The 22,185-nt window shown below is 37.7% G+C and overlaps 2 protein-coding genes across 7 annotated transcripts in view; one reads left to right on the forward strand and one right to left on the reverse strand.

Moving 5' to 3' along the window:
* PFKFB4 (6-phosphofructo-2-kinase/fructose-2,6-biphosphatase 4) overlaps window positions 1–9,082 on the forward strand; it is an 86,235-nt gene extending 77,153 nt beyond the window's left edge. For 3 of the 5 annotated variants that reach the window (XM_083351678.1, XM_083351675.1, XM_083351679.1), the window contains 2 exons: window positions 1,918–2,009; window positions 4,581–9,082. In XM_083351678.1, coding sequence (XP_083207804.1) covers window positions 1,918–1,977 — 60 coding nt within the window. In that variant the 3' untranslated portion in view covers window positions 1,978–2,009; window positions 4,581–9,082. The remainder of the gene's footprint in view (window positions 1–1,917; window positions 2,010–4,580) is intronic. The other 2 variants (XM_083351676.1, XM_083351677.1) reach the window with 2 other exon arrangements.
* A 4,277-nt stretch (window positions 9,083–13,359) lies between these two features.
* Window positions 13,360–22,185, reverse strand: part of PRKCD (protein kinase C delta) — a 70,399-nt gene continuing 61,573 nt past the window's right edge. For both annotated transcript variants that reach the window (XM_083352676.1, XM_083352677.1), the window contains 4 exons: window positions 21,569–21,707; window positions 20,766–20,954; window positions 18,154–18,282; window positions 13,360–15,431 (listed from right to left, as the gene is read on the reverse strand). In XM_083352676.1, the coding sequence (XP_083208802.1) occupies window positions 15,273–15,431; window positions 18,154–18,282; window positions 20,766–20,954; window positions 21,569–21,707 (616 nt within the window). In that variant the 3' untranslated portion in view covers window positions 13,360–15,272. The remainder of the gene's footprint in view (window positions 15,432–18,153; window positions 18,283–20,765; window positions 20,955–21,568; window positions 21,708–22,185) is intronic.

The raw sequence follows: 22,185 nt of genomic DNA on the forward strand, positions 1-22,185 counted from the left end.
GGGACTAAGACTGCATTGATTGTGCTCATGGATGACAGGAGTGGGATAGAGGTAATGCATCCATCCTGGCTCTTCTTGACCTCGTGGTGGCATTTAATATGATCAATCATGGTATCTTTCTTGGGTGGCTCAGGAGTTGGGGTTAGTGGCACTGTGTTGTGCTCGTTCTCCTCCTTACTCCAGGGTCAGTTTCAGTCGGCATGGTTAGGTGGGAAGAGAACCAGGCTGCAGCCCCTACTCTGTGGGTTGCATCAGGACTTGGTTTTCTGTCTTTTCCTATTTAACATTTACAGGGTGAGGTGATCCATCAGTTTGGGGTGAGACATCATCAATATACAGATGACACCCAGCTTTATATCTCCGCTCCAGTCCCCTTAACTGATGTTGTGAACATTCTAGTTCCAGTGTCTGTAGGCTGTCTGGGTCTGGATAGAGCTCTGATTCAACCGTTTCTAGATGGAGAGGCTGTGAGTATTTGGACCCTCTTGAGACAAGGTTCTTCCATCTCTAGTTCTGGATGGGATGGCACTACTCCAGGCAGACCTGATGCACAATTTGGGGGTGCTCCTAGACTCAGGGCTCTGGCTGGAAGAGCAGGTGGCAGCTGTGGCTAGGAGAGCCTATGCACACTTTTATGCGCTAGTTGTGCCCATTCCTGCATCTCTATAGAACCAAGGAACCATCCACATGTATATCACCATGTTGTTAGGATTTACATTCATATTATTGATCCTTATCCAGTCTGTGATCAAGAACATTTTCTACAGCTCTGGGGTCCTTTTGGTTTGGCAGGGAGAAATTTAAGGGCATGCCTTGAAGCAGGAGCTTCCATTTTCAGCTGAAAAGCAGTCAGAGTAATATTAGTAAAATGAGCGATGATAATGCTAAAGTTACAGGCTAATGCAAGGCAGTCCCTGGGCTAAGAATGTTTTATTTATAAAACCACCTGTACTTAAAATGGACTGCCTATTACTAAAAATGGTGGACAGGGTTCTCCTTCATTGAGTCAGTAAACCACTGAAGCGGCACATTTTTTGTGAATAGATGAAGCTGTACATTTTTAATGTACAGCCTCTTTTCAGCAGTTTGATAGCTTGAGAAAAAAGAACGCTTCACCATTTTCAATAACAGGCAAGCCTCTTGAAAGTATGAGTCCCAGCCTACAAATTTGAGTTAAAGACAAGAGTTAGGAACTGAACTCATTCTTAATCTGGGGACTTCCTGGATCCAAAGGAAGTCATGGCTAAATGACCCTGTAATACTGCATGGCTTTCTGTACATAGGTCGGTAGCCCATAAGGTTGCCGGTGTTAAGCTGGAACCATAGAATTATTGTTGTTCTGTAAATCAATAGTCTATGTGTCAACGCTGCTAACATTGGATGTTTTTGCATTGACAACAGATGGAGAAGCAACCATTTTCTTCTTTTTGCTTTTAGAGTTAGATGATGCTGGGGAGGTGGGAGGAATGTGCATGAGAGTCTAGCTAGACATAATGATACTGAACCTAGTGTGATTATTGAAATAAGAGATGATAAAGAATTGGAGGGCTGGAGAACTGGAGGGGAAGCCCATGTTTCAAACTAATTGGGGAATGTGATTTATGACTGTTAACTGGAGGAGGGAAGTGTGCTTTGATACTATGTGCTCAGGGGAGGGGAACTCAGTTTTTGGCTTCGATTATGTTAGTGCCGATGCTATGCTACTCAAATAAAGATTCTTTAAGGTAAACAATGCCTTGAAATACTCTGAAGAGTTTCATCTGTCGGAACCATGACACTGTGTTTATAAGAAAAATGGGCACAAATTTTGCTTGGAGAATTGCAGTCATCAATTAATTTTAATCAGGAATTACTTGTGGAAACACTGATTGGCAGTCCTGTACGATAAATATTTTCTGTATTTTTATTATTATACAGAATGTAGACATTGTCAGACCTCCTGAGGATGCCCTTGTAACTGTCCCTGCTCACCAGTGAATCCTGTTTCCTGATCAGCTATGAAAGATGTGGTGCTGTTTTTATCATACTTTATTAAATTTCAGTCAATCATTCCAATCACTTTGGAATCAAATGCAGATATAGCAGTTTTTATGTATTGCATGACTTGGAGATCAAACTGTTTTAGACTATTTGAATTGTTGAATCATTGACAAGTTATGGTTCACTTCTGCTGAAATTTGATTATTTCCTTTTGCAATATAACTTAATTTTTGCTGATTTTTAATTTGATGTTTTATGTCCAATAAAGTTCAGTTTAGTACTTTGAACACCTAAGTTATTAATAGTTACAATACATCTAACAGTTGCAATAAATACAATAGAATCAGTGAGAAGATAGCTGGATATTTTTCAGGTGATAGAGTGTTTAGTCCAATATCATTGACCAATGTAATTTTAGCATTAGAAATTATAATTCTAATTGATTTTAATAATGTATCTAAGAAGTTGTTTCCTATTAAGTGGGCAGTATTTTTAAAATGTTGGCCCATTTCCAACTTCCCCTCTGTACTTCCTAGGCTTCAAAGCTTTGCTAAACCAGCTGAAGAGCACTGACTTGGTTCCAAATTCTAGTCTACACAGGAGCATTGTTGTGATTATTGCTTCTTTCTCAGCAGTCTTGTGTTTTTACATCTTTCAGCTCTGGCTCTTGATCTGGTGTTGCCCCTGCTGCAGTGGATTTTGGAAATCTTCAGGGAAATTATAATCGGGATGTAGAGTTGCATGTTCCCAGGACCTCCACCTTTGCTCTGCTGAATCCTGTCTCTACTCACTTTAGACTATCATGGCTCATATTCATCTTTGTGGCTTCTCACTAGGGGTACCATCTGAGATGCAAAAGCCAGATGACCATCAGATGGCAGCAAAAGCACAGTGTTTTAGGTATCTCTTTGCTGCCTTCTTGTGGCTGTCCAAAATTTTGCATGCAGCATCTCAGATTGAGCCCTCTGTGGACGCCAACCATAATAGCATATCAGCAAAATCTTCTTGACATATCATACTTATGTTTAAGATTGAATGAAAAAGTTGATGCAAGAGGGATTCTCATGGGCACTAAAGAAAGACCCATTTTGTAATCTTTCACTATATCACTACTCTGCTAGCCTGTTTGAGAGTAGGTTTTTTGGTAAAAGGTTGTGCTGTTTAATAGTTTGTTTTATTCAAGGTTGTATTTAATGCAAAAAGGGCCTGTGTGCAGGAAAAGCAACATTTATTACAAGTCTTCTCTAGTGAAGGAAAAAATTGAGCAGTATTACTGATGAATCTGCCATGTGATTTCCTAACATGGGAAGTTGTAGTGCTCCATAAATTGTGGCCTAGAAAAAGAGACTTGGTTGAAAGAGGAGGAGAGGTGGGTAGATTTAGATGAGTGACTCTCAGAAGTTGTGATTTTCCTATGCTTGTGCATGTACATTGAAAAAAAAACCTTTGCTTATTTGTTTGGGTTATTAGAGCCTTGGTGGAGCAGTGGGCTAATGCCTCCTTAAGTAACACCAGCTGCCTGCAATTAGTGCAGGTTCGCATCCCACCAGGCTCAAGGTTGACTCAGCCTTCCATCCTTCCGAGGTAGGTAAAATGAGGACCCAGATTGTTGGGGGCAATTAAGCTGACTTTGTAATAATGCCGCTGGGGGGGGGGCGAAAGCCCTAATAAGCAGGCATATACATAGAATGAAGGCTACTGCTAAGCTTGTAAGCCGCCCTGAGTCTTCGGAGAAGGGCGGAATATAAATGGAATTAAAATAAAAAAAAGAAAAATAAAATTTGAAGAATTAAAAACGTGGTGCGCATGATCCTGGATTCATGTTAGTTAATGGTGAAAAACAGCCTTCTGCTATACTTGTTGAAGCCAATATGTGGGCCCCAGGTATTCATATTGAATAAAACCCATCATCTCTTGAGCTTCTAAAGAAAGCTTACTGACTATGTCAACCAGTGGGCAGCTGCTATTATTCAGTGCATAATCTTGAACCAGACTTTTTATGAACTCTCCTGCTCAATTCCAGTGTTACGAGAGAACAAAAATTGTTGACTCTTTTTAATATATTATCTGTAATTTTATGTATCTATAACTTTGGGTAAAGCCCCAAACCCCAAATGTTGTCTTTTTTCATGGCTTCTTGGTCTATGTGTTTTATTCTATGTTTTATTCTATGTAGCTTCCTGGGGAGCATGCATCTCTAGGATAAAATATGGGCCTGCAACAGTAGCTCACCTTCAGAAATGTACATAATTTATTAGATCTAAAGATCTCTAAAGGCAACTAATCTAATGTGGGTAAGCCAAATTATTTATTGCTGCTTAAAAGGGCATTTTTCTTAGAGCAGGGTCTTCCCTTTTATTACTTGTGGACTTCAACTCCCAGGGCTGGCTGAGGAATTCTGGAAGTTGAAGTCCACAAGTCATAAAAGGGCCAAGTTTGAAGACCCCTGTCTTAGAGGTTAATCTCAGTGTAGGGTTGCTGTCTTAAGTCCCTAAACTTTTCAAGAGAATCTTCTTGGTCAGGCCAGAGTTAAGTATGCATTTTCTTGGACTGTGAACCACTTACAGCTTGCTAACCAATTCTTCTTATTTAATTTTCAGAATGTGTGCGTGAGCCGCTCTCGAGAAGAAGCCTTGAGGACTGTACCTAATAATTTGTAGCTCTCTGGGCTCCCAGCACTGTCCGGTGTCAACATTAAGGACACTTCTCAGGGATACGACGATGATGAAAGCCTTCGAAGGAGACAGCCAGCAAGGCAGAAAAATGCCTGCTCTCTTCTTTTAAAATGGATTTTGAGACAAACTGAGCATTGAAGGCAAAAATGTACCAAGTATTTATGGAACCCAGAATGAAATTAGTTTTAGTTTAATATATTTTGTCTTCAGCCTGTCATTTTTGATCATGAATGTTATATGTACAGGTGTTGTTTTGAGATTCTTCTAGAATTAGAATATTTTCTTAAGCTGGTCTTTCTGTTAAAAACAATCCTCTGATTATTTTATTCAAGCCTTATGCACATGAAATTTTATGTACACAAAAAGTATTTTAAACTTTCATCTACTAGACAAGATATTTATCATCTTCATCAAACTTCATTTTTTCATTTCATAATTACAGTGCTCTGGTTGATAACACAAAAAACTACATGTTTATAATATATTCAATATTATAAAGTGGACCATTAAAATTTCCAGTTTTTGGGTGGGGCAATAATGCTGTAGCAGCTGGTATTTATAACACCAACTTTCTAAATAATTTTATTAAAGGTTCTATTTCCATTTTAGCATTAAAAATATTTTCTCTTTTATGCTCCTGCATTATAAAGTGTTCCAGAGCCTCCTAGATAATTTATTGAAATGTTTTTTTTTGATCAAAAATAACAGCAGATTTCTTTCTACTTCATATACAAAATAGAACTATTTTCTAAGCTTTTTTTTTAAAAAGCCCTTAATTCTATTTAAAAATACTGATGGTAGTCAATTAGTCAAAGTTGGCCTGCATATTATTCATAATTTCCATAAGCACTATTTTATATGGAAGTCCCCAACCCTTGGGCCATGGCCCATTTGAAACTGGGCTGCACAAGTGGTGGGCGAGCGTGCACAGCTCCACTTGTGTGAGCTGCAGGTGTGCATGCTTGTGAACCAGCCGCTGCCAGTCCCTAAAGCCAGAAAGATTTGGGACCGCTGATTTTATATATTATTCTTTGAGGAAATTCCTGTAAAGCCTGTGAAAATTAAAATAATCTTATATAGACAAGAATAAGAATATGGAACATGAAGGTTAGAAGTCCAAAAATCTTATTGGTACAATGTGCCGCACCAGTTTTGAGAAACACATGACTTTTAAGAAGTTCTAGTGAGTCCGTAATATTGATAAACCTCTTCCATTTTCCCCTTAAACCAAAGATAAAGTATTAGCTAGTTTTGAATGTTTTGGGGGGTTGGGGGGGGAAGAGAGTTATATTATGTCCCTCTATTTTTCATTTAAAAGGCAGAGTTAAATTGAAAGATATGTTTTTTACTGGAGGAGCTAGCAGATGTCATGCACTGAATACCATCAACAAGTTCAGGTAATGGTGGAAGGATTCACCCCCAAAGTAAATGGCAATGACAGTTTTTCAAATAGCCTTTTAAGATTTTGCAAGTATATTACTTCATTCAACTTAGCCCATTCTTGCCTGAAACCTTCTGAGACATCACTGTCCTTTTCTGAGACATTCATGCAAGAATTTCAAAATGCTGAAGATTTGGAAATGGCACATGATTTCTGCCTTTTTAATTTTTTTATATGCTTTTAAAACATTAATTGGGAGTGTGGACACTGAGATGCTTGCAAGAGCTTTGTTGCTAAGCCCTGATTTAGCATTCTGGTGTTCTTTTATAAAAGAGAACCAGCACATCCTTTAACCCTGGTGCCGCCATTATCATCATCATCATCATCATCATCATCATCATCATCATCATCATGATGGATTAGCATTTACTGCTCCTCCTCCTTTATGGCTTGGGAGGAAAGCATAAGAGAGATGGGGCCACTGCTCCTGTAGTTGGATTCTCAAAGATGCACAGAAAAATGCAGGTTAATTTTCAGAATTTTGACATCCTGCTTTCAAATGGAATTCGTATAGAAGCAATTCCTCTTTGAGTTTGCATGTTAAGTCATTTATATATTTGTATTAAGTCATTATATAATGTCATTATTTGTGTGATAGAAATCAGGCAGCAGATTAGATACGTGAAACAAAAATAGTTTTGTTCTCAATAGTTGGGAGTGTATTTAAAAATCCTGTCTATATAGATATCTTATTGAACCATACTATCTTAGTGGTAAAAGCTCTGTGCAATGTACTGTGTTAGCTTTGCAAATAAGGATCAGTTTGTTTCTTTATTTTTATGTCGCTGGTGCTATAACGTATGCTGTGGCCAGGCTGTGAACTCCTTGTTTTGCAATGCATTCAGTGCTGTAGAAATAAGCCAGAAAGTTAAACTTAACATCAAGACAAACGATGGTGTTAAAATAGAAATTATTTAACTAACAATATAAAAAGCACTTGAGCTGTATTGTATCATAAAATAATTTTTGCATTGTAAAGTATTTATTCAGGTAGATAATCATTTACAATGTTTACCTGACTGGAAGAAATTCTCCCCCTATCTCTGAATTCAGTCACTTAGTACTATTGAAAATAACATAGAAGATGAGAGAGGCTGCTTTTCTGTAATGCCTAAACAAGGCATCTCTCTCTCTCTCTCTCTCTCTCTCTCTCTCTCTCTCTCTCTCTCTCTCTCTCTCTCTCTCTCTCTCTCTCTCTCTCTCCCTCCCTCCCTCCCTCCCTCCCTCCCTCCCTCTTTCTCTTCTATCCCCATCCAAATATATCTCCCAAAGGTTTTCTTATTTTTATTTTCCAGGGAAGCCACCCCAAAACTCCATTCCATCCACTTTCCCCCTTTCCCCCCCACTTCCATTGGAAGGAAGGAGGGAAGGAGATCCTGTGTGTGTATTCATACATATTTGTCTGTGTAAGACTGATTTATATGTGAAAGAATGATGTTCACACAGGGAATCAGTTAGTAATAATGTTTGTCCCGATCCTGTTTTTATAAGACTGTTTTTAGAAGATATATAAGCACACCTGCATAGATGTCTAACATACCCAAGTGATGTCATACAGAAACATTGGAGAGATGTGGACATCTCCAGGATGTCATTTGGAGTGGCAACCATAAGCTTGACATAGTATATAATATGTTTTTTTCTCCCCTTTTGGGGGGATGGGTTGCTTTCTCTGGATAAATACGGGCAGTCCTTGACTTACATTCAGCAACAATATGAACCTGTCACAGTGTTCAACAAGTGGTTCTTACAACATGTCCTCTGAGATCCAGCAATTGCTCTGCTCCCTGTCACAAGATCACAATTTCCGACTTTCTCTGCCAGCTTCCCACAAAGTTAGTACAGAAGCTGGCAGGAAGTCAGCTGGCAGTGTCATGCGAGGTCCTTGTTTAACAACAGCAACCTAGACTGCCAGAACTGCCATCACTAAGTGGTCCCAATTGCTATCGTAAATTGAAGACTACCTGTATGGTACTAGAAGGGACCAGAAAAAAAACCATTGCTGTACTTTAATAGGTCTCTTTTATTCAGCAGTTGTGTTTTATCATGATACTTTTTGAACTTCTCTGGATGTGGCCCACTTGGGGGGGTGGGTAATTTAATTCTCTAAAAGTTGAGGGTTAGCCAGAAGAAAAATGTGTAGATGTATCGATCTGTTTTGAATTTTGTAGAAAATATAATTTACTCATTTCTAAATGAAGCCAGTAGACTAGCCTTCACTGAAAATGTATCATTACTTCATAGATTCCCTTTATTGAAGAGAAATATTTGTTTGCATAGCTTCATATTTTTTTAATGTGTACAACTTGGTGGCTAAATATTTAATGTATAGTAGATATTTTTATAGGTTATATCTAAATAAACTGTTAACTGTGGTTTCTTCTATTCAGAGAAAAGGCCATATAACCGGGGGAGAAAAATCATTGTATGCAATACAATTATAAATTTATGTTGATACTTGAAAAGACTAAGAAGTTGTTGATTCTGATTTAAAAAGTTGTGATCTTAAATACAAAAACCTCTTGAAATTAGTTGCACTATCTTCCAAGTAAATAAGTCCAAAAATCATAATCATGAATCATAAAAACTCTACTATCAGCTTCAGATAAATAAACTTGTAATGACCTCCATTCAGAATACCTGCTGAATATTTTGTTTCACAGGACGTACTATTTTAAGTGTAAAAAGTGAATTATGGAAACATGAATCTTAATCAAGAAGCCGTTACTAGCATTCGCTTAATGTGTGAAATAGCCTATAGGAATAATGTGGAAATGAGAATGTTATAAATATTTTTTTCTCAATTTATATGGTGGATTCATATGATTTTGAATTAAATTTTAATTCAGACATGATTGTTCATTTATTTAATGCAGATTTTTCAGCTATAGTTGGGCAATTTATTACTTGCCATAAGAGATGTGTTGATCTTTCTCCAAAACAATAAAATATCAGTTCTAAATTAAAGTACACTTTAATTTCTTTATAGGTTGAATTTTTGCTACTATACTTAAGGTACGTAATCATCAGATAAATGTTTGTAAAAAGTCGGTCCAAGAAAACACATTTTGATGATATAGTACAGAGGTCCCCAACCTTTTGGGCACCAGGGACCAGTTCCACAGAGAAAAGTTTTTCCACAGACCTGAGAGTGCGTGGTTTTGTGTGTTGCCTGCATCCCATGGATGGGGCTTTGCTTGCTTGTGCGGACTGGTTGCTGGCATGCCATGGCCTGGTACCGGTCCATGGACTGGGGGTTGGGGACCCCTGATATAGTACATTGCTGTATTTACATAAAATACACTATTTTAAAATAAGTGAATAATAAATGTCAGTTTACTTTAAAGACTCAAAAGTTTCATGTCAGGTATGAACAATTCTTGTGGAATTCGATTTGCAAACTTGCAGAGTTTACTGCATTTAATTATAAATATCTGGTTATCAAGAATCCATTCAGTTGTAATAATGCTTCTGCTGACTTTAAACACAGTGAAACAATGTATGGCATGTACTTGAGATTGTGACTTTGCCCTTTCTAACAGTGGTTGTGGTTCTGCTTATGCCCGTTTTATTCAGCAGCTTTGGACCCCACAAGTCTTGTGCAGTATTACTGAGACTGCTCTTTGTGATGGGTATAATAAGCAAGGTGTATGAAATTATCTCTGATTTAACAAGCTTCACATTCTCAGTTTATTCTCTGGACTTTTGAATTTGTTTAGCAATTCTAGCAAGACACCTATTGTATACCCTTGAGCAGTGATGGGATTCAGCCGGTTTGCACCAGTTCGGCAGAACCAGTAGCTAATTTTTTATTGCCCAGGCCCAGAACAGATTTCCGGAAGCAGCATCCACACACAGAACCGGTTGTTCACATATTTAAACAGCTGAGAGTGGTAAGGCTAATGGAGTAAACAATATATTAATTTTTGCTTTTAACTGCAGCACCAGCAGCCCAGCCATATAGTTTTAAGTAGTAGTAGCTTCATAGTCACTCTCACACTGATTTCTTTTTAAAAAAAATATGTTTTATTATTTTTTTAACATAATCACCTTAATATTTGGTAAACTGTTGTCTGGGTTTACATTTAAGAAACATTCACCAACAGTTGATTTCTATAATCTATAATCCACATAAAAACTACTTGATTTTCTCTTTTTCCCATAATGTTCTCTTTTACCAACCTTAATTTAATACAATTCTTGTTGTTTTAATGAATGACGATTGAATATAAAAGTTTTCTAATATTTTTACAGATAACAATCACATCAGTATAATATTCCTTTTCTATCTAGTCATTCTGGTTGTTTCATCATAGATCCTCTTTACAGTTCTTGTTTACATTTGTTTTTCCCACAATGTTGAAAACATTCTTACTGGTTAAGATTTTCTCAAAGTTAATTACATTTAAATATTTAAGTCTATTTTTTCTCATGTAAGCCAACCCAATACTTTTACCTTTCTTAACGAATAAATAAGACTAAAAAAGAAAACTAAATAAATAAAAATATAGTATGCTACTTAAAATCCCTATTTCCTATAAGCTAATACATATTTCCAAAAATTTTACATTCTTTTTACCATAATTAAAAATATATTTAATCTTTAAATATTCCATTTAATAAATCTAGTCCTCTAGTCTTTTAACTCTTATTCAAAACATTTTTTAATCCATTGTAATTTTTCTTAAAGTCAATTACCTTTAAATATCTAAAACATTTCCTTTATATAAGCCATTCCAACTCTTATATTACTTATATCAGGAAATAAAATAAAAAGAAGAAAAAGAAAGTACTATGTTACTTGAGGGGCTCTTCCCTCTTAAAATCAAATTCATATCCAATTTTTTTTATTTCTTTAACCATATTAGAACAGGTGTTTCTTTTTTAAATATTCTCTCTGATAGGCTCCATTGTCTATTTTCTTAATTTTCACTTTAGCCTTTTTCTTTTGCCCAGTATCTTCCTTAATATGTTCTGCTGAAATTTTTTTCCACATTGTTGTAGGTGTTATTGTAGATATAAAAGGTAACTCAAGTATAATATCTTTGTGAGAGGCATTTGCCCATTCATTTTTGTTGAAAATTTCTTTCTTTTTCTCTTTGCTTCTCTTATCATTTTTTGTCTCTCCAGTTCTAGTGTTTTTCCTGGCATCTCTGCAGTCCATTTGTCCAATCTTTTTTCTTATCCTTAAATTTGTTTTGTGGTGTTAAAGTATAAGTTGTCTTTTCCAAATCCAGTATTTCTTGTGAAATTTTTTTCACTTGGGTTAAATCATACTTCTTTGTTGGGTTTCATCTTTTAAGTCTGTCCTCAAATTTGTATTCAATTGTCTTATTCTATTCCTTCTCTGTTGTTTCTTGGGATTTTTTGTTGTAAAGTTAAATTGGAGATAAATTGGTTTATATTTTCAAAGTTATTTTGGATTTCTTTGTGGTTTGAAATCATTGTTATTTGAATTAGTTGCAACATATCATATGTCTTCTCTTGAAAAGTATTTATTTTTTCTTGATAGGTTCTTTCTATAAATCTCTGATTTTCCATGATGACCAAGAATACAAATTTTCTTTTCTCTGCAAATAGCTTTGGGGTCAGAGTTAAACAGATACTTGTAAAGCAGAAAGTTCAAAAAAAAGTTTTTTGTTCCCTGAAGTTTGTAAGTATCACTTTGTCTGCAGCCCAGATTGTTTTCTTTTTTGTCATAGCTGTTCTCTATTGTTAAGAGCTTTGAAGGTCACAAGTAGAGATTAGTTTTTCCCAGATTTTGCCAAGTCCTCCATGAAAGCCATAGCTGTCGTAGTCTTCATCCACCACTTGATGTCAGCACTGGTTAATTTTCAAATTTTCAAAATGAACAAATTGCCTTCAAAATGAGAATCTTAACCATTCAGTAATTTCAAACTTCTGCAAATTTAGGTTTTATAGTCATTTCAATACATTTTGGTCCTCCATAAAAGGTTTATTTCGCCACTTTCGTTAGTAAAAGGGTGGGGCAAAAATCCCCCTCCTTCACTTTCAGAGGTTTTTTTTGCCTCTTAGGGTTTTTTTTTCTTCAGGAAAGTTGATAAGTAGGATAGACAAAATAGATGTTCTTACCCAGATTCAAACACACTGTTTACAATCAGCTTAAAATAGTGCTTTTGACTTTGGTTGCTTGCAGCTTGGGCTAGACTCTGAAGTTAGGTTAGCTTTCTGCTGTTGGTTTCTGGAAGGCTTCTGGACCGATTGGGTCGATCGCCGTCTCTCCGAGGTCCCCTGGACTTACTTCCTTCTTTGCTGCCTCTTCGGGGTGGCTTCTGGCCCATTTAGGGTCCCCTAAAAGGATGCGGTGGCTCAGTGGGTTAAGACGCTGAGCTTGTCGATCAGAAGGTCGGCAGTTTGGCGGGTCGAATCCCTAGTGCCGCGTAGCAGAGTGAGCGCCTGTTACTCGTCCCAGCTTCTGCCCACCTAGGAGTTCAAAAGCACGTAAAAATGCAAGTAGAAAAATAGGGACCACTACGGTGGGAAGGGAACAGCGTTCTGTGCGCCTTTGGCATCTAGTCATGCCAGCCACATGACCATAGAGACGTCCTCGGACAAACACTGGCTCTTTGGCTTTGAAACGGAGATGAGCACCGGCCCCTAGAGTCGGAAATGACTAGCACGCATGTGCGGGGGAACCTTTACCTAACAGGAAGAAACTCAGCCAAAGGGCACGGAGTCCCGAACCATTCAACTGCTGCGCTGGTGTGCAGGACCTGAAATCTCTCCACTCTCACACTGATTTCTATTAGGTTAACATTGCTAGAGTTCCATGTAACACCATTACCTAAAATATTGGTGTTATCAGCCAACTCTAAAGCTTCCACGTTTGTGATTTCATAAAGTAGAATATTTTGCATTTATTTACAATTTCAAATTTGATCGTTTTAGCATTCGGAGCACCTTAGAGTTCAGCTGGGTTCCTGCTTTAATCTTATCAAAAATGTCAAATCCAAAACTTAGGAAATTGGCTAGATGTTTGTATCCTAGTATCATCTTGAAGGAAAAATGGAGCAAGGCCTGCTGATTAATCCATTGAAGATAAAAATTTGATGCGTCAAGGTGGTTCTATGTTGCATAGTTTTCCACAAAGAGGGCTTTCCTTTTTTATACCATTCTGCTACCTTTCTAACTTATTGAACTGATGGTTACAGAGTTTGGGTGCTGAGCTGTGTAATATATATGTCTGAAAAGTTGAGACAGTAACTTAGATACAAGACATAAAAATCAGGTGAAGTGGGAGATCAACAGAACACAATTCTTTATTTACATTTTAAGTGTCAAGTCGTTCAAGAATAACAATTCTCAGTCTTCAAGTTTCAACACTGTTCTCTACATGTTACCATTGTCTCTGCTAAAAACATTTTGTTATAAAGTAAAAAAAACAGCCTTAGCTTGTCATATCAAACTGCACATTTAAATATTCCTACAGAAACCAGATAATCTTATCAAGGATTCTTAAGTGACAACACAACTTATATTGGCCTACACTAATGGACAACCTTTTCCAATTGGTAGGTGTTACTTGTAGGTCATGTCCAATAAATTCAAAGTATTCATGAGTCTAAACTTATTCAGTCTCTGCACACAGCAAGTGGTTTCCAAGAAATACACATTTTGCCTCACAGAAGCTTAATGTATTATTCCCAATATTATTATTTTTTTGCTAAAATGCACCTGCAAAACAAAGTTGTGTGCTTTGGGATTGTTCATTTCTTATCTATTCCAAAATCAAAATAATACTTCAATTGTTCTCAAATCAGCTCAAGTTTCGTTTACCAGGTTTTATTTTCTTTGCCACATCATCTTTCACCCTGTGTCTTTGGGGAAAGGTGCATATATCTGTTTGCTCAGAAGTAACTGAGTCAACAAAAGTGCGTATAGTCAAGGCTATGGTCTTCCCAGTTGCAATGTATGGCAGTGAAAGCTGGACCATAAGAAAGGCTGAGCGCCAAAGAATTGAAGCCTTTGAACTATGGTGCTGGAGAAGACTCCTGCGAGTTCCTTGGACTGCAAGGCGATCAAACCGGTCAGTCCTAGAGGAGATCAACCCTGACTGCTCTTTAGAAGGCCAGATCCTGAAGCTAAAACTCAAATACTTTGGCCACCTAATGAGAAGGAAGGACTCACTGGAGAAGAGCCTAATGCTGGGAAAGATTGAGGGCAAGAGAAGAAGGGGACGACAGAGAATGAGGTGGCTGGAAGGAGTCACTGAAGCAGTAGGCGTGAGCCTAGATGGACTCCAGAAGATGGTAGAGGACAGGAAGGCCTGGAGGAATGTTGTCCATAGGGTCGCGATGGGTCGGACACGACTTCGCAACTAACAACAACAACAACAAACTGATGTATGGAATTTCTTTCATCATGTGAATTTTAGACTGCAAATGCAAGTTTCACCTGAAATACCAGTCTTGCAATGCATTAAAATTAGTAAACATATACACTTCGGGGTATATTTATTAAATTTATACACTGCCTGATTCCCAGCAAGTGCAGATGGTTATCCAATTGCAAGTGTGTACTTTTACACCAAACACTTGCATTTTGCCACTGAACACTTTATTCTAATCAATGAACACAATTAACGTATTGCAGAAGGAAACTAGAAAGGGGCACTTTTAAAAAATTCTATTTCATGATTTTTAATAAAACTTTATCCAGGAACTATAAATAAAATTTTAAGGAAGGATACCTGTTATAGGAGGCAGTATTAACTGATGCCACTTATTAAAAATACCAATATTTGAAGCCCAGATTTCACTGTTAGATTGTCAAGCCATTTTGCTTGATGAGAATTAATGTGTTAGTGGTCACACTGTATTTAAATGGATACCTTCATAATCAATATCTCCCCTCTTAAGCAAAATAAAGCGTACCCGCAACACACATAGTCCAAAGAAATAACTACAGTATATTCAAATAACAACAGACATCTACACTTTCCCAGCTGCAGAGAAACCTTAATTATACACATAATTCACAAGGATACTTCAACCTTGCAAGACAAAGCTGCTGCCAGTTGCTAAAGAATTAGCAGAAGTATTGTTATATCACTACACAGTTGGTCACAAGGAGGTGAATGTCTTTCAGTCACATTCCATATGAAGAGCTGGAAAGTTTTCTTTAGGCTGTTTCTCAGAGTTCAATTTAATTAATAATTACTTCTCCAGAATTTGCTCAAATTTAGGGTTGATAAATGAAAAACCAGCAAATGCAGACTGATCCATAGAATCTATTAGGTTTTTGTCACTGTGTGATAATCGAGGTTTTTCACTCAAAAATTCTCTGTCAAAGTTGTTATAGTCACTTGCTGATTTCTGTAAAGAAGAACAGAAGCAATTAAAAATAGCTAAAACGACGTACACTGCCAAGATTGTTAGGCAGGGCCTCAAATCCATAGAGTGTCAATTGCTGATGGCCTCCTCTCTCAAAACAACTCTGGCCATTCTGCTGAGTGGCTACGTACAATTTAATTCAAGCTATTTTATAGACTCTTCTTGGAGGAAGCTGTGACAGGAAAAACGGATAGGCCAGGAATGTTTGAAGAATTCACTATTTACAAACTAGCATGAACTGATGCCTAACTATATGTCAAATACACAGCTCAGAACTTGGTTATTTACTGGATTTCACATTGTTTCACACTATTTTTTAAAATACTGGAGATTTTTCAAACTTAAAATTTAGTTTCTTTAAAAATATATGCAAGTTAAATACTATTACGTTACAGGTAAATAAAGGTAGTCTTCAACTCACAACTAGTCTCTTAAAGACCATCCAAATTTACAATGGACATGAAAAAAGTCCTCGAGTTTATGTCTGCCGCATCACCCCCACAGTCACATAATTACATTTCAGGCATTTGGCAGCTGGCTTCCATTTACAACCAGTTGCAGCATCCCATGGTCACAAGATCACGTTTGTGCTGTTTTCTGGCCAAAAAATTCTTATTTGATCAGCTGGGTTTGGATCTACAACCTCATGATTTGCTTAAAAGCTAAGATGACTCGCTTAACAACCATCATAAAAATGATTGTAAAATCGAGTCTAGTTATATAGTGACAACTTAAAACTGCAATGACTTATGATCAAACTTTCAGGGTCATATGTGGCCATAAGTCAAGATCTAACTGTACAGTTGCAAGAAAAAGTATGTGAACCCTTTGGGATTACGTGGAGTTTTCCATGAATTGGCCATAAAATGCGCTCTAAACGTCATGTAAGTCACAACAATAGAAAAACACAGTCTGCTTAAAATAATACTACACAAACATTAGCTGTTGTCATGTTTTAATTGAACATAAGATGGAAACATTCACAGTGCAGGGTGGAAAAAGTATGTGAACCCCTAGCCTAATGACTTCTCCAAGAGCTAATTGGAGCCAGGAGTGAGCCAACCTTGATTCCAATCAGTGTGATGATATTGGATGTGTTGCTGACAGCTGTCCTGCCCTTTAAAAACACACACCTGTTTTGGGTTTACTGGTCTCAAGAAGCACTGTCTGATGTGAACCATGCCTCGCAGAAAAGAGCTCTCAGAAGACCTACGATCAAGAATTGTTGACTTGCATGAAGCTGGAAAGGGTTACAAAAGTATCTCCAAAAGCCTTGATGTTCATGTGTCCACGGTAAGATAGACTGCCTACAAATGGAGAAAGTTTAGCACTGTTGCTACTCTCCCTAGGCGTGGTCATCCTGTAAAAATGACTGCAAGAGCACAGCGCATAATGCTTAATGAGGTAAAGAAGAATCCTAGAGTGTCAGCTAAAGACCTACAGAAATCTCTGGCACATGCTAACATTTTTGTTGACACATCTACAATAAGGAAAACATTAAACAAGAATGGAGTACATGGGAAGACACCACGGAGGAAGCTGTTGCTGTCCAAAAAAAATATTGCAGCATGTTTGAAGTTTGCAAAAGAGCACCTGGATGTTCCACAGCACTACTGGCAAAATATACTGTGGACAGATGAAACCAAAATTGAGTTGTTTGGGAAAAACACACAACACTATGTGTGGAGAAAAAAAGGCACAGCACACCAACATCAAAACCTGATCCCCACTGTAAAACATGGCGGAGGGAGCATCATGGTTTGGGGCTGCTTTGCTGCCTCAGGGCCTGGACGGATTATTGTCATTGATGGGAAAATGAATTCCAGAGTTTATCAGGACATTTTGCAGGAAAACGTACGACCATCTGTCCGCCAACTGAAGCTTCGCAGAGGATGGGTGATGCAACAGGACAATGACCCAAAGCATACAAGTAATTCAACAAAACAATGGCTTCAACAGAACAAAATACGCCTTCTGGAGTGGCCCAGTCAGAGTCCTGACCTCAACCCGATTGAAATGCTGCGGCATGACCTTAAGAGAGCGATTCACACCAGACATCCCAAGAATATTGCTACACTGAAACAGTTCTGTGAAGAGGAGTGGTCCAAAATTACTCCAGATCGTTGTGCAGGTCTGATCTGCAACTACAGGAAACATTTGGTTGAGGCTATTGCTGCCAAAGGAGGGTCAACCAGTTATTAAGTCCAAAGGTTCACATACTTTTTCCACCCTGCACTGTGAATGTTTCCACCTTATGTTCAATTAAAACATGACAACAGCTAATGTTTGTGTAGTATTATTTTAAGCAGACTGTGTTTTCTATTGTTGTGACTTACATGACGTTTAGAGTGCATTTTATGGCCAATTCATGCAAAACTCCACGTAATCCCAAAGGGTTCACATACTTTTTCTTGCAACTGTATATGCACAATTGAGATGGAAAACAAGAAAAATATACTCATTCCCCTAAAGCATGGATCTGCAACCTTGACAACTTTAAGATTTGTGGCCATAGCTGGCTGAGGAATTCTGGGAGCTGAAGTCCACAAGTCTTAAAGTTGTCAAGGTTGCAGACCCCTGCCCTAAAGCAATTCCATGCATTGTGCCTTTAGATCCAGGTTCAATGAACAGAAGACAAAAGATGCAAGCAAGCATCACAGTTCCATGCTTTTGAGGGTGTGGAACAGATGTTAAGGCTACATACCACTTTTGGTTTGAAAGGAGGTTCCATCTCTTTCTTTTCCAGTGCTGTCCAATTAATTGTTTTGAAAAAATGATGATCTTTGATATTTCCAGTTATTCCCAGACGCTTTGTTGGATCTCTTTCAAATAGCTACAAAATATGAAAGTATTTTTCATTTGGTTACTGAGAAAACTGCCCTTCTGAAAAAAAGAATATGTTTCGAATAGCTATTTTGGTCAAGAACTGAGAAACTGTGTTTCTCCAGAAGTTGCCAAATTCAGCATCCTTCAATATGCTGGCTGCCAGTTCTGGGAATTACAGTTTAGGGATTTCCCTTGCTTCAATTTAGGTAAAATACTGAAACTAGTAGCTAGCAATCTACAGAAGCTGTTACTGTTAGTTTCTATATGGATTCTGGAAAGGAAATTAGATGTAAGAAATACGTTCTCATTTATTCTTTTCAATGGAGTCATCTCTTCTGTTGCCTCAGAGATGGTGATCCTGTCTTATGTAATTCTTTAAGGGCATTCTGATTAGGACTAGGAAGAATTTATTTGGTCCACATTTTAAAAGTGAACTTATTAGCACGTAAAACAGAGATCAGGCCTTTTATAGATTGTGCACATCTCCAAGTTTGCAATGTTGTTCTTGCCTTTGAAACCACAAATTACAGGTAACCCTTGATTTATGACCATAATTGAAACCCAGAATTAAGGCCATTAGTTGTGGCAGTCATTAAAATGAGATGTGCACATGGTCACTTTGCCTAATGACCACAATCTCTGCTCTCCCTATTGCAATTGTTAAGTGACTGTGCAAGTCAAGCAGAGCACAGGGTGCCCCAGGGGGTAGAGAGGCTCTTGCAGGCCTGCTGCAGGTGCAGGCTCATGTTGTAGGACTTTCCCAGCTCACATGCAGCTTGATCCAGGCCTGCCAAGGCCTCACCAGACAAGGTACCCTGTGCTCTGCTTCACACCCCACTGGCCACACAACCTTGGGCCTCCCTTCCCCCCTCCATCATGCCTTGATTCTGAGGGCCACATAGGACTTTGTAATACTTTCAATACAGATTTTGTAGCACTGTTGCACTGGCTAACTAACATAGGTTTTCTTGTATTTTAAAATTGTCTTTTTCAACTGTATTGCTAATAATTTGACATAAGCCTTAATCTTCAAGTAAAGCCTCCCTTTTAGAAATCAGGACAGGTAGGAAAGCCTTTGATACATTGTAGATAACATAGTTTTATTTTCAGCTGTTCTCATGCCGCCATGAACAAAGCAACTTTTCAAACCCAGGATTGGAAAGCATTGAGAAGGTATCTTAGGCATACCCATTCTGACGTTTTTCTCTTGCAAATGTTTCTTTTATTCAAAGTGCAATGCTTTTTCAATCCTAATTGATCACATATTATTAATTATTGTGATGTAACTGGACAGATTACTTTTCCTTACCCAATCAAAATGTTCTCTAGTACTTTTTTATTATGCAAACTATAAAAGGGAAGGTGTGATTTCTCCCTTTGCTCTCATGAAATCAGAAACATTCAAATTAAATTGTAAATCAAATTATCTTCCTTGTCTCGGGGTCATAACAGAGGTCTAGCAGTTATCTAGAAATCACATTTGGCCAACAGTCCTCCCTCCAAAATGGCACCCGCTTCCAAAATGGCACCTGCTTTAAGGAAAGCACCACTCAGCCTCTGTATAGGAAGGCCTTGTGGCAGATCAGCTACTTCTTTCCCAATCTCAGAGATTGCCTTGGGAAAGAGAAGCGGCTGATCTGCCATGCAGTCTTCCTATACAGAGGCTGTATTGTGCCGTCCTGGATATGCCACTTTGGAAGCTGCTGCAATTCTTACAATTTGAGAATTACAGCCACTCCCAAAATGCAACCCACTTCAAGGAAGGCTGTGTGGTGGATCAGCCACTTCTTCTTCCCAAAGGCAATCTTCTGAAAAGATATGTGAAGCAAGGTATGATGGGGTGGGGAGGGGGACAAGACCCAAGGTTACGGGATCTAGTGGAGTGGGAAGCAGGCACAAGGCTTTGGGACTGAATCAGGTGGGAGATGGCCCCAAGGGACCCAGCAAGGTGAGATGGGGAAGAAGATAGGCAGGTAGGAGCAGCTGCAGTTTCCTATGATTGGTGATCAGGGTGCATGGATTGTCAAGCGCTCAAATATTAGGTGTGTGATTGCGTGGTCACTGCAGAACTCATAACTTTGGATATAGGTCATAAATCCCATCATTCAGTGCTGTTACAATTCAAACAAATTGTTGTAAGTCAAATTGTTGTAAATGTAAAGATTCATGCAGCAGTTGTTTTAAAAAAGAATTTGCAGATAGAAATAGATGGATATATGCATCTATCATATGGACATGTCTGTCTCCAAACAACCTTTGATCACAGAACTGCATATGATTGTACAGTATGCAGAAGCAACAACCAAGACTGCAGTCTTATATTTGGCTCTGTTTTACACACATATGCACAATTTGGATAGAAGGAAGGATAACTTAAATTTATCTGTAAAAATACCATTAACAGCTATTTTAGTGTACTAGATTATTAAATTCTAATACTCCCAATATTCTTCATATAGAAAGAACATATTACTCTTAGCCAATATATACCTTTTCCAGAATATCCTTGGATTCCTTGGTAATCCAACGTGGGTAATGAGGAGTATCAACTCGTATTGATTCAAATAACTCATCTTCATCATCACCATGGAAAGGCGATTGTCCAATCAGCATCTCATACAACAAAACTCCAAATGACCACCAGTCTACAGAGTATGTATATTTCAAGCCTTGCAAGATCTGATGCAAATGTAAGAAAAGACACAAACATGAAATGCAGCCAAAGCCATATATGTATATCTCTGTGTTTTCCCCCCTCCATAATAGAAGGATCAGCAATAGTTAGGCCCATCCTCTGATGTGGTAACTGAATTCAAATTTAATCAACATCCCCTTCTAGAAACACACTACCGCAAGATTTGGACTCATTGTTTTCTCTGGAATAGAAAAGTCCTAAGCATTTTGCTTCTCTTTTTAATTGAAGTTTATAGTTAAACCTAGATCCTGATTAACTGAGGTTAATTATAGCTGCAACGCAATGAATAAAACTTATTTCCATAAACTGATTTCAAAATTAAATATTATTCACCTCAAATGTAATGCTCATTACTCAGCTACTGATTTTCCTGTCACTTTGCCAAACAAAAATAGGGATAGAAATATGGGTCCAAGACTTATAACTGTATGCAACTGTAAATATTTTCAAAGCAGGTATCATATCATGCTCCGTGAACCATAAAAATGAAAACACTCTACATCTTACAACCACCTCCATCTGGAACAGAAGTAATATATAATATCACAATATCACAGAGAAAGATTTCTAAATAAATGAGTACATGTGCATGCCTTACTTCAGGGGCTATATAATCTGGAGTACCACAGAATGTTGTTGCCTTGTTTTCTCCAAATACATTTTCTTTACACATCCCAAAGTCAGCTATTTTGATATGGCCTTCTTTATCAAGCATCACATTGTCTAATTTGAGATCCCTGCATGGAAAAAAAATCATCAAAGAATTAAAATAATCAATATTTACCTGAAATATCCACCTTAAATAACTGACCCACTTAAAACAAGGTTAGCTACTGTGGCTCCCAGATTATCTATACCTCTGTAGCACCCTGAGATCATACTATCAAAATTTGACAGAAAAAAAATACCTTAATTTCAGCAGTATTCCCACTCTTAATATTTTGAAAATAAGCTAATTCTAAAGAACTGAAAAACATTGGCCCTGTCACTTCTGGAAATATTACCATCCTATAAAAATCCAAAGGGTCATGACTCTTCATTTTCCAAACTCTGCCAATCCAGACTTAAAACCTTAATTCAGCAGCCATTTTCCTGATCGAATAAGTAGAGGTTCTCAATGTAAAAGCCAGAATCTATTTTTGAAAATAAAATAATCCTAGCATGACTATTTTTTTAACTTTGCCATCCAGCAAGGTTTTTCTGGTTGAGAGTAAA

This window comes from Vipera ursinii (assembly GCF_947247035.1).
Source record: "Vipera ursinii genome assembly, chromosome: 2".
Lineage (NCBI taxonomy): Eukaryota > Metazoa > Chordata > Lepidosauria > Squamata > Viperidae > Vipera > Vipera ursinii.